Genomic DNA, 22,411 nt, shown 5'->3' with positions numbered 1-22,411 from the left:
ACAGATAGACAGATAGAAGATAGATAGATAGATAGATAGATAGATAGATAGGTAGACAAATAGATAGATAGATAGATAGATAGATAGATAGATAGATAGACAGACAGACAGACAGACAGACAGACAGACAGACAGACAGACAGACAGACAGACAGACAGGCAGATAGATAGATAGATAGATAGATAGATAGATAGATAGATAGATAGATAGATAGATAGATAGATAGATAGCATAATAACACTTCATTCATTTCTTTCTCGATGTATATTATAACACACATCATCAGTATTATGACAGTCATTATCATAGAGTTAATACTCTCTCACTCGCGCGCGCCCCCGCCTCTCACTGCGCGTTCACGTCACCGCACAGTGATTATCGGTGACGGAGACGCGCTTCCACGATCGCGCGCGCTCCTACTGATCAAGTGACATTCATGACCGCGCGGCGTCTCCACTGGCGTTAAACCTCAACGCGAGCGTTCAAAGGGATTCAGAAGCAAAACGAGCATCGACTGTGGCGTGTGTTCAGTGACAGCAGGAGCGGGCGAATGCAGACACACGGACGCGGGCGTCAGTAGAGATACAACGCGCAGGTAAGACGCGACGCGACGCGAGACACGTTTGACGCAGAAATGTGCTTCGGTTGTGTTTTCTGTCTCGATTCTGATTGTGTTTTCATGCCCTGGTTCAGATTGTTGGGATTGTCTTTGTTTAGTTGCAGCTGTGAGTCTCGAGACTGCATCCATATGAGCGATGCAATAAACATGCGTGCAATGACACTTATGAATGAGTGCATTCTGAAATAATCATGTTTCATGTGTTTAATGCATGCGAATATGAATGCCAGTCGACATAAAAGCAGCAGACATAATCAATAAGCTCAAAACCTTGTGAGCTGACTACATAGACAGCATTATGGCAATCAATTAGTGTCAAAATCGAGTGTGCTGTTTACCTAGTCAGTATCTATGGGCCTTATACTCGTAACATCTAGTGATATTTCTATATAGACAGCTTTTTTTGGCATCATAGAAAGCTGTCAATCCTAGTGCAGTAATGCAGGAGATGTTTACATGAAAGCAATATTGCATGTTTAACTTCATTGTCTTTGATATGCAACTATATGCTTTGCATTAGTGTGAATGTCAGTCTACTAGACACACCTGTGTCTCAAAACCCAGTGTGCTGTCTATGCAGACAGCATTTTAGACCTCATATTTTCTAAATCTAGTGGGCTGTTTAGCTAGACAGCACTTATGAGCATTATACCCTTAAAATCTACATGGACGGCATCTTAGGCATCATAGAAAGCTGCCTGTATAGTTAGCTCCCTAGCTAAACAGCATTTATGAGCATTATACCCTTAAAATCAAGTAAGCTTTCTATCTAGACAGCATTTTGAGCATCATAGTCTCAAAAACCCTGTAAGCTGCCTATCTAGAAGTCATTTTGGCACCTCGTAGTATACAAATCTAGTGGGCCGTTTAGCTAGACAGCATTTATGAGCATTATACCCTTATAATCTATACCATTATACCCTTAAAATCATAGTGTCCGCTTTGAAACCTATTGTAGTTAGCTTGATTTGTTTAGCTAGACAGCATTTATGGGCATTACACTCTTAAAATCTACATAGACAGCATTTTAGGCATCATAGAAAGCTGCCTGGATGATTAGTTCCCTAGTTAGACAGCATTCTGAGCATAATAGGGAGCTTAGGTTTTTGAGACTGTATCTAGTCATCATTTTAAAACCCCATGGTTCAAAATCTAGTGTAGCTAGACAGTATGAGTATTATTCTCTTCAAATCTAGTGAGCCGTCTACATAGACATCATTTATGAGCGTTATACTCTTAAAACCTACATAGACAGCATTTTAGACATCATAGAAAGCTACCTGGATAGTTAACTCCCTAGCTAGACAGCATTAAGAGCATCATAGTCTAAAAACCTTGTTAGACATCATTTTGTACCTGTTTACCTAGACAGCATTTATGGCCATTAAACTATAGTGATAGCCTTAAAACACAGTGTGCTGACTTAGTCAGCACTATAGTCATCATAGAGAACTGCCTACATAGTGAGCAGCGTTCAGAAATGGTTTCAGGTCATGAAATGCTGATCATGTTGCTGGCACTATGACACATTTGTTCAGTGTTTTCCTGGGAAAAGTGTTTTCGATCATGTCGACTAACTAGATGTCATCTTGATGATCTGACATTGTCCCGGCTCGGGTAAACACAAATATAATCCATTTTCAGTGAGTTAAAGATGTTTAGGAGCCGAAGCGATGGGAGTGTCAAGCTGTGAGCTCTTCATAACTCAAAGCCATTAAAGCCGATATGGATTACTGTGTTTCATAACGACGGTGGCCTGGTTGTAGGAGGCTTTATTTGCGTTGAATTTTGCTGGAAATGCAAAGCATCATGGGGTGTCATTCTCTAGTAGAACCGGTTTTAATGTGTTAGTTTTAGTGTGTGTGTGTGTGTGTGTGACGGTTGACAAATGAAGAAGTGTATGAGTGTTCACTTCCAGTTAGCCTGATTTGAATGATTGGGATATGAACGTGTGCAAGTCTCACCTCAGACGACTCCTGCTGAGAACGCATCACTTTTCCTGCAATGCATCATGGGAAAACTTGGGTTATTGGTGCATTAATTCATTGGGATGCACGATATGAAAAATTTGGCCGATAACCGATAATTCTTTATATTTGAAAGCCGATAACCGATATATCGGCCGACAAATTTAAACCCAATTTTTTATATAGTTTTTGAGAGCCTGATTACAAAAACTAAAGTCTCAACATTTAAAGCCTCAAACACACAATTATAATATTTTTATTATAATTTTATGTAGCCGATATGATAGACTTTTTGCACTTAACTCTATTTTCCTCTTTTTAAGTGATTCTTGGTCTCTTTTCCATCAGTGTGTCTCCTCCACCTGTCTGTGTGTGTGTGTGTGTGTGTGTGTGTGTGTGTGTTCATGACTTCTGTTGGGATTAACACTGATCCCAACATTCGCTCTCTGTGGAATGAAATGATGCAACAAACTAACACACTCAGATTATGATCATACACACTTCTGCACACCGGCCGTATACTGTATACTGTTACTGTATCAGTTATGTTATATTACGCTAATGATGTATATCCCAGCTGTGGAATGAATGAATATGAAATGACTATATTCAGTGAACATGCAGTAATTCCTGTTATTAGACGATCTGGAGAGTAAACGGCTTTATAATGAGAGAATGCGTTTCATTATTGGGTTTAATTGAATGGAAACGACTTTCTCACTAAAATTACAAGAAAAAAAAAGTCCATCCTTCTGTAATTTATCTATTTATGAATCCCAAAATAGGCCTCAGTCTCTCTTTTTTTCTTCTAAAAGATAATTCTGATATATAAAAATACATTATTTATTATTATGCAATATTATTTCTTTGTGCATTTCTTTGTTTATTTGTGAATATATTAATTTAATTAATTTATTTGTGTATTTTTTTTGTGTATTTATTTATCTATCTATCATCAGAATTATTTACCAGAATTATTTGATCATGTGTATATATAAAATTAAATAATGTCTATATACACTGTATACCTATTTGTGGCGTTTTCAGATGAAATGTGACGTTAAGATTCAGATTGTGACGTGAACTGAAGACTCAAGCGCACACACATGAACTCCACACTGTCCCTGATCACAGCGTGAGGAGATGATCAGATGATCAGAGGATCCCGCTTCTCCATCAGCTCTATTAGTTGATTAGCAGCTGAAACACTTCTTCCAGCGTTGATAGGCCTCGTCGGATGAGTGTGTGTTTAACTGTGTCTGGGTCAGGAGTGTGTGTGAGTGTGTGCGAGTGTGACGACGTCCTCGTGCTGAAGCTGGCGTTCGAGGGATTGAGAAAAGCGCTATAGAAATGTAACAAATTATTATTATTAATTTATGATTATTAAAGTATCTCTCAGGATACACACTCAGGGCTTTACCCGGACACACACACTCTGCAGTATGTTAGTAACGTGTCATCAGGGTTTCTGGTCAGTCGATTCCTCATGGAAGCTCTCGAACTGTCGGCTCTGCTCAATATCTACTGATATTTCATATATTTATGTATTTTATAAGCACTTTCAGGCATCAGAGACAGTGTTGGGATGCTGTCTTCCCTGAGTAGGCAACAGACATCAGGGCCATTCGTCACACACACACACACACACACACACACACACACACACACACACACACACACGGACGGTCACTGTGACGTCTTTCATTAACCTTGGATCGCCTGGCTGCTTGAGTCCAACCCAGTTTCCCAAAAGCCGGATGAAATAATATTATATGTAGAATTTAATGTGGAAAAATACACACAATTAAAATGTTTTATATTCTTTGTTAATCAAGTCAAGTCACCTTTATTTATATAGCGCTTTTTACACACACACATATATATATATATGTATGTATGTAAAAAGCGCTATATAAATAGCCTAAAGGTGACTTGACTCTATATATATATATATTGTGTTTTTTATTTATTTTATTAAATATAATGAAATATACTTATTTTATTTTATTAAATATAATATAATAAAATAAAATATAATAATATAATAAAATAAAATATAATAATATAATAAATATAATAATATATACATTTTTATTATATTTAATAAAATAAAATATGTATTATTATATTTAATAATGTTTTTGTATTTTATTATTATTTATATATTTTTTTATTTTTTTTTATTATTTGTATTTATTTAGTCAGGATTGTAAAGTGTGCAGGAGAAGGAATCACACATCTCAGAGTGGTTTGGTTCTCGCACAGTTCCACTGGGTGTGTGTGTTGTGTTCCTGTGAGCTTCCTCAGCGCAGGTGTTGTAGACGAGCTGGTGCAGGTGAAGAGGAGAAGAGGAGATGTGGAGGAGACGGCATCACACGCTTCCCGACTCCCACACTTCTCCATCTGTGATGTTCAGATCAAAGAGAGTACACAACTATACACTCCTCATTACAGCGTTCTTCATTACTGTACACCGACAGGACAGAACTGTGTGTGTGTGTGTGTGTGTGAACGCTGTCCCCGTTCTTCATTACTGTACACCGACAGGACAGAACTGTGTGTGTGTGTGTGTGTGTGTGTGTGTGTGTGTGTGTGTGTGTGTGTGTGTGTGTGTGTGTGTGTGTGTGTGTGTGTGTGTGTGAACGCTGTCCCCGTTCTTCATTACTGTACACCGACAGGACAGAGCTGTGTGTGTGTGTGTGTGTGTGTGTGTGTGTGTGTGTGTGTGTGTGTGTGTGTGTGTGTGTGAACGCTGTCCCCGTTCTTCATTACTGTACACCGACAGGACAGAACTGTGTGTGTGTGTGTGTGTGTGTGTGTGAACGCTGTCCCCGTTCTTCATTACTGTACACCGACAGGACAGAACTGTGTGTGTGTGTGTGAACGCTGTCCCCGTTCTTCATTACTGTACACCGACAGGACAGAACTGTGTGTGTGTGTGTGAACGCTGTCCCCGTTCTTCATTACTGTACACCGACAGGACAGAACTGTGTGTGTGTGTGTGTGTGTGTGTGTGTGTGTGTGTGTGAACAGTTCCTGTGTGATGTGGATCAGAACGTGGCGTTAAGATCCAGTCCAGTGCCGATCATTCAGTGAAAGATTCAAACAGGGGAACCGATTCAAAAGATTCGATTCACTGCCATGAATCAGTGTCATACTGAGCAATGATTCCGTTTGGCCTTTGGAACACGGACAGAATCACGGAATCCACTCGTAAAGTTGGAATTTACAGTATAATGCGGAATGTCACGGAATCTGGCAAATTTTGGATGAGTAAATCAAAAGTAGTGCTTCATGAAATTACTTTTTAAAAGATTAATTAAATTAACGTTTTATGTCTTCATTTGATTACCACCATTTATTTTATAGTAAATTTGTATTAAATCATAAATCCAGAAAAATGAAAACATTAATTTCATAGGGCCCTATTATTATTTTTTTTTTTTATAAATTATTAAATTTTATAAATAATGCTTTTTGATTATTCAAATTTAATTAAACCATTGAAATGGAATAGGTGATTTAAGAGGGCCCTACATTTTTTATTTCTGTTAAAGTTTTAAAATAATTGTTTATAAATTGCATAAGTTCATGATTTCACTAAATTAAACGTGTATTGATTAGAAAAAAAAATTGACCATTTAAAAGAAATACAGAAAAAAAAATTAAGTGGATAAAATGGAATTTGGGAAAAAATAAAAGGGCCCTTAATGTAATTTTTGTTAATCTTTTAATAAATTGCTGTTAAATTGTATATGTTCAATGATTTCAATTAATTACACATGCTTTTTGATTACTAAAATTTAATTTGACCATTAAAATGGAATCCAGAAAAAAAATATAAACAGTGAAAAAATGAAAAACAGAAAATTAAGTGGAAAAAATGGAATTTGAGGAAAAGAAGTGATTTTATAGGGCGTTAAAATGTCATTTTTAATGATTTTAATTCATTAGACATGCTATTCGATTACTCAAATTTCATTTTGACCATTAAATGGAATCCAGAAACATTTAAATGGGGTAAAAATGGAATTTGGATGTCATTGGTTCCCTAATCACTGCATACCGTCTACAGTCCCACACTATTCTCAGCAGAACGAGGGAATGTTCCGGAATGCCGCTCGTCATCTTCTGCTGAGATATGAAGTGACACATCATATGAGACATGGTTATAAAAGCACGGAGAGCCTCGATCCCAAGGCCATCAGAGAACATTCCCATCGCATTAAACCCTGAGCGTGAAAAACCTTCTGATCCCAGAACAACATTCACACACACTCACTCTCATATCGAGGTTACAATCTATTCTGAAACTCACAGTATACTTTTATTATCTATTTCACATATTTTAGTAATCATTATAAAGTGGGTGTCATTCATGAACTGAAACCTCAAATTTGAAAATTGACATTGCTTTACCATAAAAACGGTACTTTAAACTTTTTTAACAGGCTCCTCCCCCTAGTGGACGGAGTCATGTTCAAAATTATACGAAATTTACTGCACTTAATCAACTTTTTCTAATATTGACAAAACGCATATCGTCGGAAAGGTCTGAGTCTCAAGGTTCTGTATCTGGTGACTGTTTTGTGATAGAAGTGATATTATGACAGAATTATATTAATTTGTGACTGGAGAAGGGTTAGGTTAGGGTTATATGGGTGTCCCCCGGTGGATAGTTTTGGTATTACACCTACACAAAATCATGGGAACTTAAATTTTTGTGATATCAACTTCAAATTTGGAACACAACTTTGTTGAACATTTAGCTTTGATTTTGTAGCAACGTTAGTGTGCTAATTATTTAGTAAATATATATTTTGTATAAAATACAAACGTTTAGCACAATACATTTAATTTTTTATACTTTCATTTTTAGAAGTGCTTTTACACATTTATTCATTTTTGTACTTCAGCAATAATCAGCTGATTTAACCATCAAGTGCATGAATGTTTCACCAATCATGACATATTCAGGTTGTAGATGTTATGACAAAAAACACTTTTTATATATATAAAAAAAAAATTTTTTAGAAAAGAAACTTTCTTTTATAAATGTTTTTCTTCTGTTGTTTGTGAGTAGATTGAGGAACAATGAGAAGATTGATGTCTAACTTTGACGATAAAGACCCGAGGTTATGTGTTAAAGGGTTAAAAAGAGGCCAAGCAACATTCATGAGTTATGAATATTTCAGTGCGTGTGTGTGTGTGTATGTGTGTGTGTGTGTGTGTGTGACAGAAGAGCATCGGAACCTCAGGCTGTAAAACATTCTATTTGGAATCTTGATCTGATGTGGAATGTTTTCAGATGATAAATCCAGATCAGTGTATTTTGATTGGCAGGTGATTATACAGGAGCCGGTGAAGAGCACGGATGCTGGGAGTGGATTTCAGTCGGGATGATGTGAGGATTGTGTGCGTTTTTTTCTGGAAGATTGTAGATTAATTTGGAAGTATGTCTGGCGTTTGGACGAGATGATGCTGTTAGAGGAGGATTTGTGTGTGTGTGTGTGTGTGTTCATACTGATGATCAGTTGTGTTTCATTAGTTTTCTGCTGTATTTGGTTGTGTAATGTTTCATAAAGTTGAGTTTCTTTTCTCAAAATGGAGTAAATACCCTTTTGAAAGTAATGTGATGCTTCAAAAAATAATTGTATCTATTACATCGTTACACCAGTAGGTGGCGACAAGTGACTGTTAAAAAATGTATTTGTCGTTGAATCATTCATTCAAGTGATTCGTTCAAAAACGCTGATTCATCCTGTAACGAAACCCGTGAAATTTTTGTGTGAGTTATTGAGTCATTCATTTTCTGGAATATTGTAGATTCATTTGAAAGTATGTCTGGCGTTTGGGTGAGATGATGTTGTTAGAGGAGGATTGTGTGTGTGTGTGTGTGTGTGTGTGTGTGTGTGTGTGTTCATGTTACTGATGATCAGTTGTGTTTTAGAGGAAGTTTCATCAGTCTTCTACTGTACTGGATTGTGTAATGTTTCAGAAAGTTGAGTTTCTTTTCTTCCTGTTAGAGATATGACGTGTTCTTCAGGGATGAAAAATTATCATGTCTTTTTAAACCTGTTTTTTCCCAGGTAATGTTCCTTTAAAAGCTCTTGTTTCCTGATTGCGATGCAGAATTCGTCAGATTAATAACCAGTGTGGATCTGTTATCTGATCGTCACGGCTTCTCTTCCTCATTTTGAACTGAATAATCATCTGAATATTGTTGAAGTCATTTTGATGGCGTGTGTGTGTGTGTGTCCTCGTGAGATGCCTGCCTCAGTGGCGGCCCATCATGCCCTGGGGCAAATCCTCACTGAATGCAAATGGTTGTGCTAATGTGTGTGTGTGAGTGTGTGTGTTTTAACCCTAATGACTGCATCCTTTAGAGTTAAATGGAGTGTGTGTAATTCAGTTCACTGATAGTCCCTGGCTGTCTGAAGAGGGCTGATATAAGGGCTCTTCATGTTCATTTCCCACCAGATTAAACTGAATTCATGTTGGAATATAATCTGTCTGAGATTGCAGACACGAGCTCGAGGTTGTTAACCCGCCTGAAGGAAACCGCACTTTTTTGTCAATTTAGCGTTGTGTTTTATTTAAGGATGCAGCAGTTTCCTTCTAATAAATTTCCACAAATACATTTTTACATGTATTTTATTCAGAGAGTGTGTCCGTTTGCCAGATTACTGTGATTGGTTGCTTTGTGGTTGTTGTGGATTTAGTTTTTAGGGCATTGCCAGGTGGTTGCTAGGGTGCTTTCAGTGGTTGCTAGGTGGTCGGTTCAAAGTTTGGAAAAATATTTAAACTCTATATACGTTTACTTTCAATTGCATTTAAAGCGAGAACAATTCTGAACCACTGTTGTTCAGAGCTGCACGATTAATCTTTCAGTAGCCGCGTTTCCATTACCCTTCAAATTGCGCAAATTGAAATTGCGAATTGAAAATACGGCCAATGGAAACACGTAAATTTCGCAAAAACTCCCATTTATCGCAAAAAACTTTTTACGCTCGCATGAGGGGTTTGTTTCAGGCAATTCGAAAAAAAAAATATTTCGCAAAACTGCAGTGGAAACAGTTTTTGCGCATTTACAGGTCACCTGATGTAGACGATGCGGTGTGTTTGGACAGAATACGAGACAGAGCTCTTTATTAAATTCATATAAGACAAAATAACACACATACATCTCCTTAGATTAATAATAATGGCCAGTGCAGTGGCTGGGATATATAGTACAGAAACCTACCAATGTCCGTTGCCATGGTTTTTGGATTTACTTATTGAGAGAAGAAGTTTTAGTCGCATAACATCGGTTAATGGAAACGCTTCATTTCACAATAGTTTTTTGTCGACATTTAGAAAAAATCACAAAAGTTTTGCGCAAATCCGTAATGGAAACGCCCTTTGTGTTACAACAGTTCAGATTATTACAGACGTACTGGGATAAAAGGTTATAGTTCGGATATAAACACTGATGTCAACGCTAGCGATCAATATTTGAAAGTAATGTGACGCTTCAGATAACGATAGTATTGATTACATCGTTACACCAGTAGGTGGCGACAAGTGACTGTAATAAATATATTTGTCATTGAATCATTCATTCAAAAGATTCGTTAAAAATTTTTTAAATGCTGATTTATCCAGTAATAAAAATATTGATGTTGAAATTCAAATTAATTAAATGTTTTTGTCTATTGAGAATCATAGGAGAATCATGATTTCAATTTTGAACAAAACAAAAAAATAACAATTTATCTCAGTTCATCCAGAATTGTGCAGCTCTAATGTTGTTGTTGTTTAATAAAACCGTTCTTCGGTTATTAAAACAAATCAGAAATAAAAATATATCAATATTAGATGAAAAACTTAAACAACAAAAAAAGAAAATTTGGTGTTGCTTTGGAAACTTTAAGTTGAAATGCTCAAATTACTAAAACTGGAATAAAAATCAATTAAAACTAAATGAAAACTAATAAAAATTGGGGCCAAAAAAGCCTCGTCTCTATCCTTCACATCTTCTCTTCATCGCTCCGTTCTGCAGAACAATGTCTCCTTTATGGGATTGTTTCTAGTGTCCTGTGCGTTATTCCCGGGATCAGACGCTTCTGAGAGATGAAGGTCATTGTGGTTTCTGTGTTTTATAAATAGATTCGACTGACCTACATTATTGTTTTTTTTATTCAGTATTAGATATTGACTTGTTGAGTGAGAACGCAGCCAATGTAGATCGTTTTTATTTCTTAATGCGTTCCAGAAGAGTTCCCTGTTATCCGGCAGGAGATGTGATCCTGACGGGCATCATGGGAATATCAGTGGGGTTTGTTTAGGCAAGCATCAACGTTACTATTTCTGTGTAGATAGTTAATGAGAAGCACTTTTATAAATAAAATAAAAATGCATCAGTGAGTCAAAGTTCCTGTTTTACATAATTAAACCTATTTAGCACAAAGGCCAGTGTGTAAAACATGGTAAATTATTCTTGTTGTTGATCATTTTACACATGCAGATTATAATAAATATAATATAATATAATTTATTTTTTATAAAATTTATTTTTTTATAAAATTTATTTATTAATAAATAGTTTAATAATTATCATTTAGTTATTAAAATTGTATAATTCTTTATTTTAAATCTCTCTCTCTCTCTCTCTCTCTCTCTATATATATATATAAAATACACATTAAAAATAAAATAAAATTTAAATATAAAATTTAAATAATAATTAAATCATTTTATTTTATTTATTTATTATAATAAATTGCATTTATATTGGTATTATATAAAAATTTTGTATTTATTTATTTTTGGAAGAAAACATCTATTGTATGGTAAATAGTCTAATAATTTATAGATGAAAGTATATATATTTTTGTTTAGTGGTGTGTTATTGTTATTTGAAGTGTTGTTGTTGTTGTTAGTGTTGTTTGTCTTCCTTGTAATCGAACCGAGATGCTCATAGATGATGATTTTCAGAAGTCCTGTATGACGGTGAAATGTGATGAGCTGCAGATCCTCTGATATACGACACCACAGATCATCTGAGGACAGCAGGCATGAAATCAATGCGTTAGTGGGAGAGAAATGAAGCAGAGAAAAAACAAATCTTCCATGTTTGATTATCTAGTACAGACTCTTTAAAAAGGCTCCAGTTGGAGGCAAAGAGGAATTTTACAGCCTGAAGCAACAGGATAACCTCTTTAAAGTCGACATGAACTTGAAAATGACTCTTTCTTCCCACTACACACTTTTCTCCTCCTTTCTTCACATCCTGTTCTACTCAGAAATATCACATAATGGCTGAAAAATGGGTTGTGATTTTTTTCTCTCTCTAATTCTTTTGAAGATCAACTATATCCTGGTGTTTTAAAGAAGCCAGAAACCAAAACACTGATCTGAAGAATCTAGGGATGCACGACATGAAAATTTTGGCTAAAACCGATAACCGATAATTCTTTATATTTGAAAGCCGATAACCAATATATTGGCTGATAAATCTAAATCCAAATTTTGCTATAATTTTTGAGAGCCTGATTACAAAAACAAAAGTCTCACCATTAAAAGCCATGACACAAGCACACAATTATAAAGTTCTCATTATAATTTTATGTAGCCGATATGACAGACTTGCTGCACATGTTGCACTGAACTGTATTTTCCTTTTTGAAGTGATTGCAATCATATTTCAAGCAATTCAAAACCATCATGTTGCACAGTGCAAATCTGAAGAGTCTCAGCTGAAGGAAATAATCAATTATCACCTTTAATATATTAAAGAATAAGAAAATTTGGCCGATACTGTTAACATTAAAACTGAACATATATCGTCCGATACGATAACATTAAAATGTAACATATATCGTCCGATACCGATAAAATTAAAACTGAACATATATAACATTAAAACTGAACATATATCGGCCGATACCGATAACATTAAAACTGAACATATATAACATTAAAACTGAACATATATAACATTAAAACTGAACATATATCGGCCGATACCGATAAAATTAAAACTGAACATATATAACATTAAAACTGAACATATATCGGCCGATACCGATAACATGAAAACTGAACATATATAACATTAAAACTGAACATATATTGGCCGATACCGATAACATGAAAACTGAACATATATAACATTAAAACTGAACATATATAACATTAAAACTGAACATACACTCACCTAAAGGATTATTAGGAACACCTGTTCAATTTCTCATTAATGCAATTATCTAATCCACCAATCACATGGCAGTTGCTTCAATGCATTTAGGGGTGTGGTCCTGGTCAAGACAATCTCCTGAACTCCAAACTGAACGTCAGAATGGGAAAGAAAGGTGATTTAAGCAATTTTGAGTGTGGCATGGTTGTTGGTGCCAGACGGGCCGGTCTGAGTATTTCACAATCTGCTCAGTTACTGGGATTTTCACGCACAACCATTTCTAGGGTTTACAAAGAATGGTGTGAAAAGGGAAAAACATCCAGTATGCGGCAGTCCTGTGGGCGAAAATGCCTTGTTGATGCTCGAGGTCAGAGGAGAATGGGCCGACTGATTCAAGCTGATAGAAGAGCAACTTTGACTGAAATAACCACTCGTCACAACCGAGGTATGCAGCAAAGCATTTGTGAAGCCACAACACGCACAACCTTGAGGCGGATGGGCTACAACAGCAGAAGACCCCACCGGGTACCACTCATCTCCACTACAAATAGGAAAAAGAGGCTACAATTTGCACAAGCTCACCAAAATTGGACAGTTGAAGACTGGAAAAATGTTGCCTGGTCTGATGAGTCTCGATTTCTGTTGAGACATTCAGATGGTAGAGTCAGAATTTGGCGTAAACAGAATGAGAGCATGGATCCATCATGCCTTGTTACCACTGTGCAGGCTGGTGGTGGTGGTGTAATGGTGTGGGGGATGTTTTCTTTGCACACTTTAGGGCCCTTAGTGCCAATTGGGCATCGTTTAAATGCCACGGCCTACCTGAGCATTGTTTCTGACCATGTCCATCCCTTTATGACCACCATGTACCCATCCTCTGATGGCTACTTCCAGCAGGATAATGCACCATGTCACAAAGCTCGAATCATTTCAAATTGGTTTCTTGAACATAACAATGAGTTCACTGTACTAAAATGGCCCCCACAGTCACCAGATCTCAACCCAATAGAGCATCTTTGGGATGTGGTGGAACGGGAGCTTCGTGCCCTGGATGTGCATCCCACAAATCTCCATCAACTGCAAGATGCTATCCTATCAATATGGGCCAACATTTCTAAAGAATGCTTTCAGCACCTTGTTGAATCAATGCCACGTAGAATTAAGGCAGTTCTGAAGGCGAAAGGGGGTCAAACACAGTATTAGTATGGTGTTCCTAATAATCCTTTAGGTGAGTGTATATAACATTAAAACTGAACATATATCGGCCGATACCGATAACATTAAAACTGAACATATATAACATTAAAACTGAACATATATTGGCCGATACCGATAACATGAAAACTGAACATATATAACATAAAAACGGAACATATATTGGCCGATACTGATAACATGAAAACTGAACATATATAACATTAAAACTGAACATATATCGACCGATACCGATAAAATTAAAACTGAACATATATAACATTAAAACTGAACATATATCGGCCGATACCGATAACATTAAAACTGAACATATATAACATTAATACTGAACATATATCGCCCGATACCGATAACATTAAAACTGAACATTTATAACATTAAAACTGAACATAATATAACATTAAAACTGAACATATATCGCCGATACCGATAACATGAAAACTGAACATATATAACATTAATACTGAACATATATCGCCCGATACCGATAACATTAAAACTGAACATTTATAACATTAAAACTGAACATATATCGCCGATACCGATAACATGAAAACTGAACATATATAACATTAATACTGAACATATATCGGCCGATACGATAACATTAAAACTGAACATATATCGTCCGATACCGATTACATTAAAACTTAACATATATCGTCCGATACGATAACATTAAAACTGAACATATATAACATTAAAACTGAACGTATATATCGGCCGATACCGATAACATGAAAACTGAACATATATAACATTAATACTGAACATATATAACATTAAAACTGAACATATATCGGCCGATACCGATTACATTAAAACTGAGAATATAACGGCCGATACCGATAAAGTTAAAAGAAACTGTAGAAACTGAAGATCCCTGTACAAGCAAACAGAAAAGTAAAAGTTCCTGTGAAAGAAAGAATTTCTGCTTTAATGCATGAACTGAAATAACGTGAAGTGTGTTGTAAGATAAAGGTTAAATTCAGCTGAAAGGAAGAAAGCAGCGTTCCAATGACCGACTGAATCTCTGATTGTCGTTTGGACGCAGAAGTGAAACTCTTCAGAGGAAGTGAAACTGTTTTCTGCTCGTTCTCGGAAGATGATCAAGCGTCAGAGAGATCTCTGCAGTTTAAGGGAGGACAATGAGTTTGTGTCCTCAAAAAAACCCATAAACTACAATTAAACCATTTCATTTTAATTAATCAAACAAACTTGTCGAGCACAGTGTGTTTTGTCTGCTGCCGAGAGCAAGAAACTATTGAAATTCAGGAGAGATTTAGAAATATAAAAACAAGCCTGTTGAGTTCCTGTGAACATGATCTGAACACATTAAAACCAGTGGTCACATGTCCATCTTAATAGTCATGTTGGTAGTTTTCACACTGGTAAGTTGGTTGATTTCAAGTCGTTCCCTGACATTTAGGATGATAGCAGATACGGTTTGTTGTCTTGTCGTCTTCTCGAGAATAGCTTTGGGATTTCTCTCTGTTGTTTAAAGACAATAAAGCGTGGGCTCAGACTCAGAGTTCAGAAGTCTGGTTTGGTGGCATTCTTGGTGTTTCTGTCCGGTGATCTCAACGTTTATGAGCTCAGGAGAGCGTCGGCCTCTCTGAGGAATAGAGTCTCTCTGAGTGTGTGTGTGCAGAAGCAGATTTCTGGAGTGTGTGTGTGTGAGTCGCGTGAGGAAGACAACCAGCGTTTTCACTTTCCGATGCTTCATGAACTTGATGACTTCAGTCACACTGCATGCTGGGTAAATCTCATGAAATCTGTCACATTTCACAATGTTAAGAGAGAATTATTATTATTATTATTTTTCATTTACATTTTTATTTTATTTAGTTATATTTCTATTTATTTTCTATTTATAATATTTACTTATATTATTTCTTTATTTCTTTATATTTACTTATTTATTTTATATTCTTATTTACTTATGTTCATTATTATTATTATATTTTTTGGTAAATGTATTTTTTTAGTAAATGTTTATTTACTTTTTTATATTATTGACTTATTTTATATACTCATATTCATTATTTATATCTTTATTGTTATTTTATTTATTTACTTATTAAATGTTTTACTTGTAGTCTTTATTTATTTATTTATATCCACTTTATTTTCTTATTTATTTAATATATTTATTTACATATATTCTTTATTTTTTATCTATATTTATATTATTCACTTATTTATATACTTAGTTACTTATATTCATTATTTGTCATATAAAATGTTATATTATGCTACTTATTTATATTAATTTACTTATTTACTTATTAATTTACTTATTATATATTATATTATATATATTATATTTTTTATTTTATTTGTTTACATTTGTATTTAACATATATTATATATATATATATATATATATATATATATATATATATATATATATATATATATATATATATATATATATATATATATATATATATATATAATCATTATTTATTTATGGGGGGATGACTTGAGATTCACCCTTTGCTGGCGCTGCTCTTCTCCATACGGCGTCATTAGTTTGATCCAGACGAGAGCAGACTCCTTCTTTAGCGGTTCATCCACACACAAAGTGTTGTGCCGCTTCACGTTTGGCTTCATTCAGAGCGAGAGCGAAACGTCTTCAACATGAAGTCTGCAGGCCGTTGTCAGAGTTCATCTCTGAAACACGAGTGTTTTATTCCTGACAGTCACTGGAAGTGGATCTGAACGTCTGTCTGTCTCTGTTTGAACTCTTTCTGACTGTTCATTGACCGGGAAATGTTTCTTATTGTATGACAAAGATGGTGTTTAATTTCACATTCATGTATGACCAGCATGTCCAGATCAAACACTAAAAACAACAACAACAACAACAACAAAAAACATTATTATTATTATTATTATTATTATTACTATACATTTATGATTGCAATTTAAATTATATACAAATTTTTATTGAATTTTCATTTTAAAATAAGACTAATAATAATATAATATTTGTATATTTGTATGTATTTCATACTACAAAAATAATGATCCTACATTAATTTTGTCTTTATTTTGAGGTAAAATATGACTTGTTCATGTTCTTTTCTTGGTTTTTGTTTTTAACACCAGCACATACAGCTTGTAAATTGGATTCCTCTGAGATTTCATATTTCATATGTGTCACACGTGATATTTCATAAGTCCTTCCTCTTCTCTAACAGTCAGAGAAACTTCCTGCTGTGAAGCAAATCCACCTCCTGTTTCTCTCGCTTACTAAACCAAAGTATATTAATAGTCTATATCAGTTACCTATGTTCTTTTTAATAATTGCTGTTAATAATGGGAATGTAAAATGGAATTGCAAAATGAGTTGTAAATGTCTTTTTACTCTTTCTGGAGGATGTTTAGTGTTCTTCAGTGAGGGTCTGAAGTCGTAAGAGCGTTTCATTGGTTAAATTGGAGGAATAGAGCTTGTGATTGGCTGAGGCTATAATGATGTCATCCAATCAGGAGGAATAGAGCTTGGGATTGGATGAGGCTGTAATGACATCGTCCAATCAGGTGGAATAGAGCTTGGGATTGGCTGAGGCTGTAATGACATCGTCCAATCAGGAGGAATAGAGCTTGGGATTGGCTGAGGCTGTAATGACGTCGTCCAATCAGGAGGAATAGAGCTTGGGATTGGCTGAGGCTGTAATGACGTCATCCAATCAGGAGGAAAAGAGCTTGGGATTGGCTGAGGCTGTAATGATGTCATCCAATCAGGAGGAATAGAGCTTGGGATTGGCTGAGGCTGTAATGATGTTATCCAATCAGGAGGAATAGAGCTTGGGATTGGCTGAGGCTGTAATGACGTCATCCAATCAGGAGTAAAAGAGCTTGGGATTGGCTGAGGCTGTAATGATGTCATCCAATCAGGAGGAATAGAGCTTGGGATTGGCTGAGGCTGTAATGATGTTATCCAATCAGGAGGAATAGAGCTTGGGATTGGCTGAGGCTGTAATGACGTCATCCAATCAGGAGGAATAGAGCTTGGGATTGGCTGAGGCTGTAATGACGTCATCCAATCAGGAGGAATAGAGCTTGGGATTGGCTGAGGCTATAATGACGTCGTCCAATCAGGAGGAATAGAGCTTGGGATTGGCTGAGGCTATAATGATGTCGTCCAATCAGGAGGAATAGAGCTTGGGATTGGCTGAGGCTGTAATGACGTCATCCAATCAGGAGGAATAGAGCTTGGGATTGGCTGAGGCTGTAATGATGTTATCCAATCAGGAGGAATAGAGCTTGGGATTGGCTGAGGCTGTAATGACGTCATCCAATCAGGAGGAATAGAGCTTGGGATTGGCTGAGGCTGTAATGATGTCGTCCAATCAGGAGGAATAGAGCTTGGGATTGGCTGAGGCTGTAATGATGTCGTCCAATTAGGAGGAATAGAGCTTGGGATTGGCTGAGGCTGTAATGATGTCGTCCAATCAGGAGGAATAGAGCTTGGGATTGGCTGAGGCTGTAATGATGTCGTCCAATCAGGAGGAATAGATCTTGGGATTGGATGAGGCTATAATGATGTCGTCCAATTAGGAGGAATAGAGCTTGGGATTGGCTGAGGCTATAATGACGTCATCCAATCAGGAGGAATAGAGCTTGGGATTGGCTGAGGCTGTAATGATGTCGTCCAATTAGGAGGAATAGAGCTTGGGATTGGCTGAGGCTGTAATGATGTCGTCCAATTAGGAGGAATAGAGCTTGGGATTGGCTGAGGCTGTAATGATGTCGTCCAATCAGGAGGAATAGATCTTGGGATTGGATGAGGCTATAATGATGTCGTCCAATCACTGATCTATGCATGTCAGTGTTGAAAGGCAATAAATTAATAAAGTATGATGAATCAATCGACCTCTTAGTGCACTAAATACAGTACACTACCTTTGCATCGCATGCCATGTATTCTTTGCTAATAGTCCAGAATGCATTGCACTGCACTGGTACGTGTCTAATTGGCACAAAGACAGAAGATTTGTTCCTGTATTAGCAGCCGTGTCAAACGAGCTAAAGCAGAACATGGTTTGTGAATCCTAATTAGAGCGGCTGAATCCATTAACCGCAGGAACCATGAGGACGAATGATGAACATATAAATTACAGATCAATGTGAAGCGTTACATTTATATCCGCAGCTGCGCTGAACTCATTACTGAATTATTGAACGCCTCCTTTTTCCTGATCCTGTATCTGAGCGTTAGATTATCATCTATCATGCTGATGTCACTTTAATTTGATTTATGTCACTGTAGTTTTTATGGTATAAAATAGTTGTATGTATTAAAATGCAGCATGGTACAGTATTTATAGGGCACTGCAATAGTACATACTCAGAAAGAAGTGATTATAAAGGCGTGATCTATCAAAGGACTACAGTATTATATCACACAGCCGTGGTGTTTACTAAGAAAACATTTATTCAACACACTATTGAACTAACGGGCGTTACTGCAAAATCATCATGAGGGAGGAAGTCATTAAAGCACAATTGTTCATGCAAATTCAAGCGTTTCACTATTCTCTCTGTATGTCATGCATCAGTTCAGCCCCATAATTCAACACTGGTGGCTTTAATGCTGGAGATTACTGAGATCTCTGCAGGTCTTGTGTTTCGTTGCACGGGGAGCGTCTGGACTCTCGTCTCTCCTGAGATCTGGCGTGTGCATTTCCCGTTAGTGTCGTCTAATGGCCTGGCTTGCGTTCAGAGATCAAGACTGATGCTGGATTCTTGTTTCAGTCTTTTGTCCTCACAGGTCTGATGAGACACGTTAGGACACTGGTGACGATTAGCTCTGGTCTGAACCCATCCTTAATGCACAGCGGATTTAAATCTTCACAGGCAGCAGAAATACTGCTTTTCATGTGATATACGTGCATACAATAATTTTTTTATTTTTTTTATTTAATTAAACATAATCTAATTAGATTTATATGTATTATATAAAAAATTAAATATTATAATAATTATAAAAAATATTTATATATTTTATTTTTATATATATATATTTTTTTTATTATTATTATTTTTATTTATTATTTTATTTTTTATTTTTTTATTTTACGCATTCTGGGATTGCATTTCAGTGATTTAATTATGATCACAATTTGCTCCTGCCATTAATCTTTAATTAATCATCACCAACTCAAAATTGATACGCAGAAAGTTCCCACTATTTCAACAGTGTGGATATTTATCCTAATTTATTCGTAAAACAGATAAAAACCCAACGGTTGAACAATATGCTGTACACTGACTCGATGATGTCTTAAAGTCAGCATGAAACTGAAGTTGTGCTTCTCTATTGTGTCGTATATCCGAGTGAAACACTTCTGGAACAAGAACAAATGTGGGCGGGGCTTGATTGTGTCTGTGGGGAATTGATTGGATGGTTGTGGTTTGCTATTGGCTGATCTCATGTGAGTGACAGGTTATAGCCCCGCCCTCATCATCAGAGAAGAGAAGAGATGATGCAAGAGGAACTTATTCTGATGCAAGATTACCAGCAATTTAATTTAATTTAATTGTATCGAGTGCTGACGAATAGGCGTCTCGTTTCCAATGTGCATTGTAAGCGGTCGACCAATCACAACAGAGTGGTCCATCTGACCAATCAGGCTCTCAGAAAGGCGGGGTTTAGAGAGACCGAATCTTCAAACAGAGCGTTTCAGACACTGAGAGAAGAGCTGATGCTGCAGTGTGTGTTATAAGAGCGTTAGTGTTTTTAACCTTTGATTGCATGTGTAGGAGACTCCAAAACCAACTTAGCAACCTTTAAATCAGCTTTACAGGGGAACTTTAAATAACACTTTACGCCAAAAATGTTCTAAATAAGGAGAAATGCCTTGCATGATTGCATAATACTTTTAAGTTTAATGGATCATTTACATTTTTTATATATAATAGTATGAGTGTGTGTGTGTGTGTGTGTGTGTGTGTGTATATATATATATATTTATATATATTACAGGAAGTTTAACCCAGCACACAAACAACATCTGCATCCTCTGAATACATTAGAGCAGATGTGTGTGTGTGTGTGTGTGTGTGTGTGTGTGTGTGTGTGTGTTTCAGTCCATATGAAAATTGTTGTTCTTTTCCCCTCTTTGTCCATATGATCCCCTCTCTCTCTCTCTCTCTCTCTCTCTCTCTCTCTCTCTCTCTCTCTCTCTCTCTCTCTCTCTCTCTCTCTCTCTCTCTCTCTCTCTCTCTCTCTCTCTCTCTCTCTCGTTTCAGGAAATAACAGGCTCTCTCTCTCCCCTCCCCCTCGTTGCATTTCCTCCACCCCCTCTCCTCCGCCACAGCTGCCAAACCACACACACACACACACACACACACGCACGCACACACGCGCATCTGGAGTCTGGGACAGCAGCAGAAAGGACTCAGTCTCCAGGAAGGATCTGAATGCAGGGTTTAGATGCGTGTTCTTCCTCTTTATGGTGTGTTTTGTCCTGTGTGTCTCGGACTCTTTGGGATTGGGGATTCGGGATCTTCACCTTATAAGGATCAAACCCAGACGCGCAGGATCTCCTGCGTGTGTGTTTGCGTGTTCAGGAATGCCAGCGTTGGAAGGCTCGAGGGTTGAGTGGATCCCGAGACCTCGAGGAGACCATGAGACGTCTCGCTGTAGTTTCTGGAGTTAGACTCAGAGCTTCTGTCCATGCCTGTCGTTACTCTGCAGGTCAAAGGGTAAGAGTCTCATCCTGACACTCCTGAAGCCTCAGTGTTCCTGAGCATCTCCTGAACGCATGTTCTCTCAGCTACATATCTGTCATATGCTGGATCGTTGTGTGAAACTCGACTGGCTAGATTGTGGTTACGGGCGAGAGCTGTCAGATTACTGAGCTTGTGAATGACGTTTCTCAGAGGTTTGGCATTCGTGGAGTGTGTCACGCATGCAGTGGTCAAGTAATGTAGATTTTTTGGGTTTATGATTATGTGACGCTGATTTATTTTGTCTTATGTGGGATTTTAAAATGCTTGATTGCTCTCGTAAAACTGAACACTATCATTTGAAAGTATTTGCTACTGGCATTATGATATTTGTATGTTTTTAACTGATGCAACATGGAAAGACTGGATATATATATATATACACATACAGTACCAGTCAAAAGTTTGGAATCATTACTATTTTTAATGTTTTTGAAAGAAGTCTCTTATGCTCATCAAGCCTGCAGTTAAAAAAACAGTAATATTATGAAATATTATTACAATTTAAAATAATGGTTCTCTTTTTTTAATATACTTTAAAATGTAATTTATTTTTGTGATGCAAAGCTGAATTTTCATCAGCAAGTACTCCAGTCTTTGGTGTCTTATGATCCTTCAGAAATCATTCTAATATGATGATTTATGATCAATGTTGGAAACAGTTGTGCTGCTTAATATTTATTTTATAA

The 22,411-nt window shown here is 36.4% G+C and overlaps 1 protein-coding gene across 3 annotated transcripts in view; it reads left to right on the top strand.

The window, feature by feature from the left end:
- The first annotated feature begins 403 nt into the window (after nucleotides 1-403).
- The window catches only part of myo9ab (myosin IXAb), a 99,371-nt gene continuing 77,363 nt past the window's right edge, over nucleotides 404-22,411 (top strand). For 2 of the 3 annotated variants that reach the window (XM_081356827.1, XM_081356826.1), the window contains exon 1: nucleotides 21,553-21,698. In XM_081356827.1, coding sequence (XP_081212953.1) covers nucleotides 21,670-21,698 — 29 coding nt within the window. In that variant the 5' untranslated portion in view covers nucleotides 21,553-21,669. Of the gene's footprint in view, nucleotides 597-21,552; nucleotides 21,699-22,411 lie in introns of those variants that run through there. The other variant, XM_081356828.1, reaches the window with a different exon arrangement.

Source organism: Scardinius erythrophthalmus, assembly GCF_964197995.2.
Source record: "Scardinius erythrophthalmus genome assembly, chromosome: 24".
In the NCBI taxonomy this organism is placed as follows: Eukaryota; Metazoa; Chordata; class Actinopteri; order Cypriniformes; family Leuciscidae; genus Scardinius; species Scardinius erythrophthalmus.
Note: the sequence above shows the minus strand (reverse complement) of the source record. Positions and strands in the feature narration are given on the sequence as shown.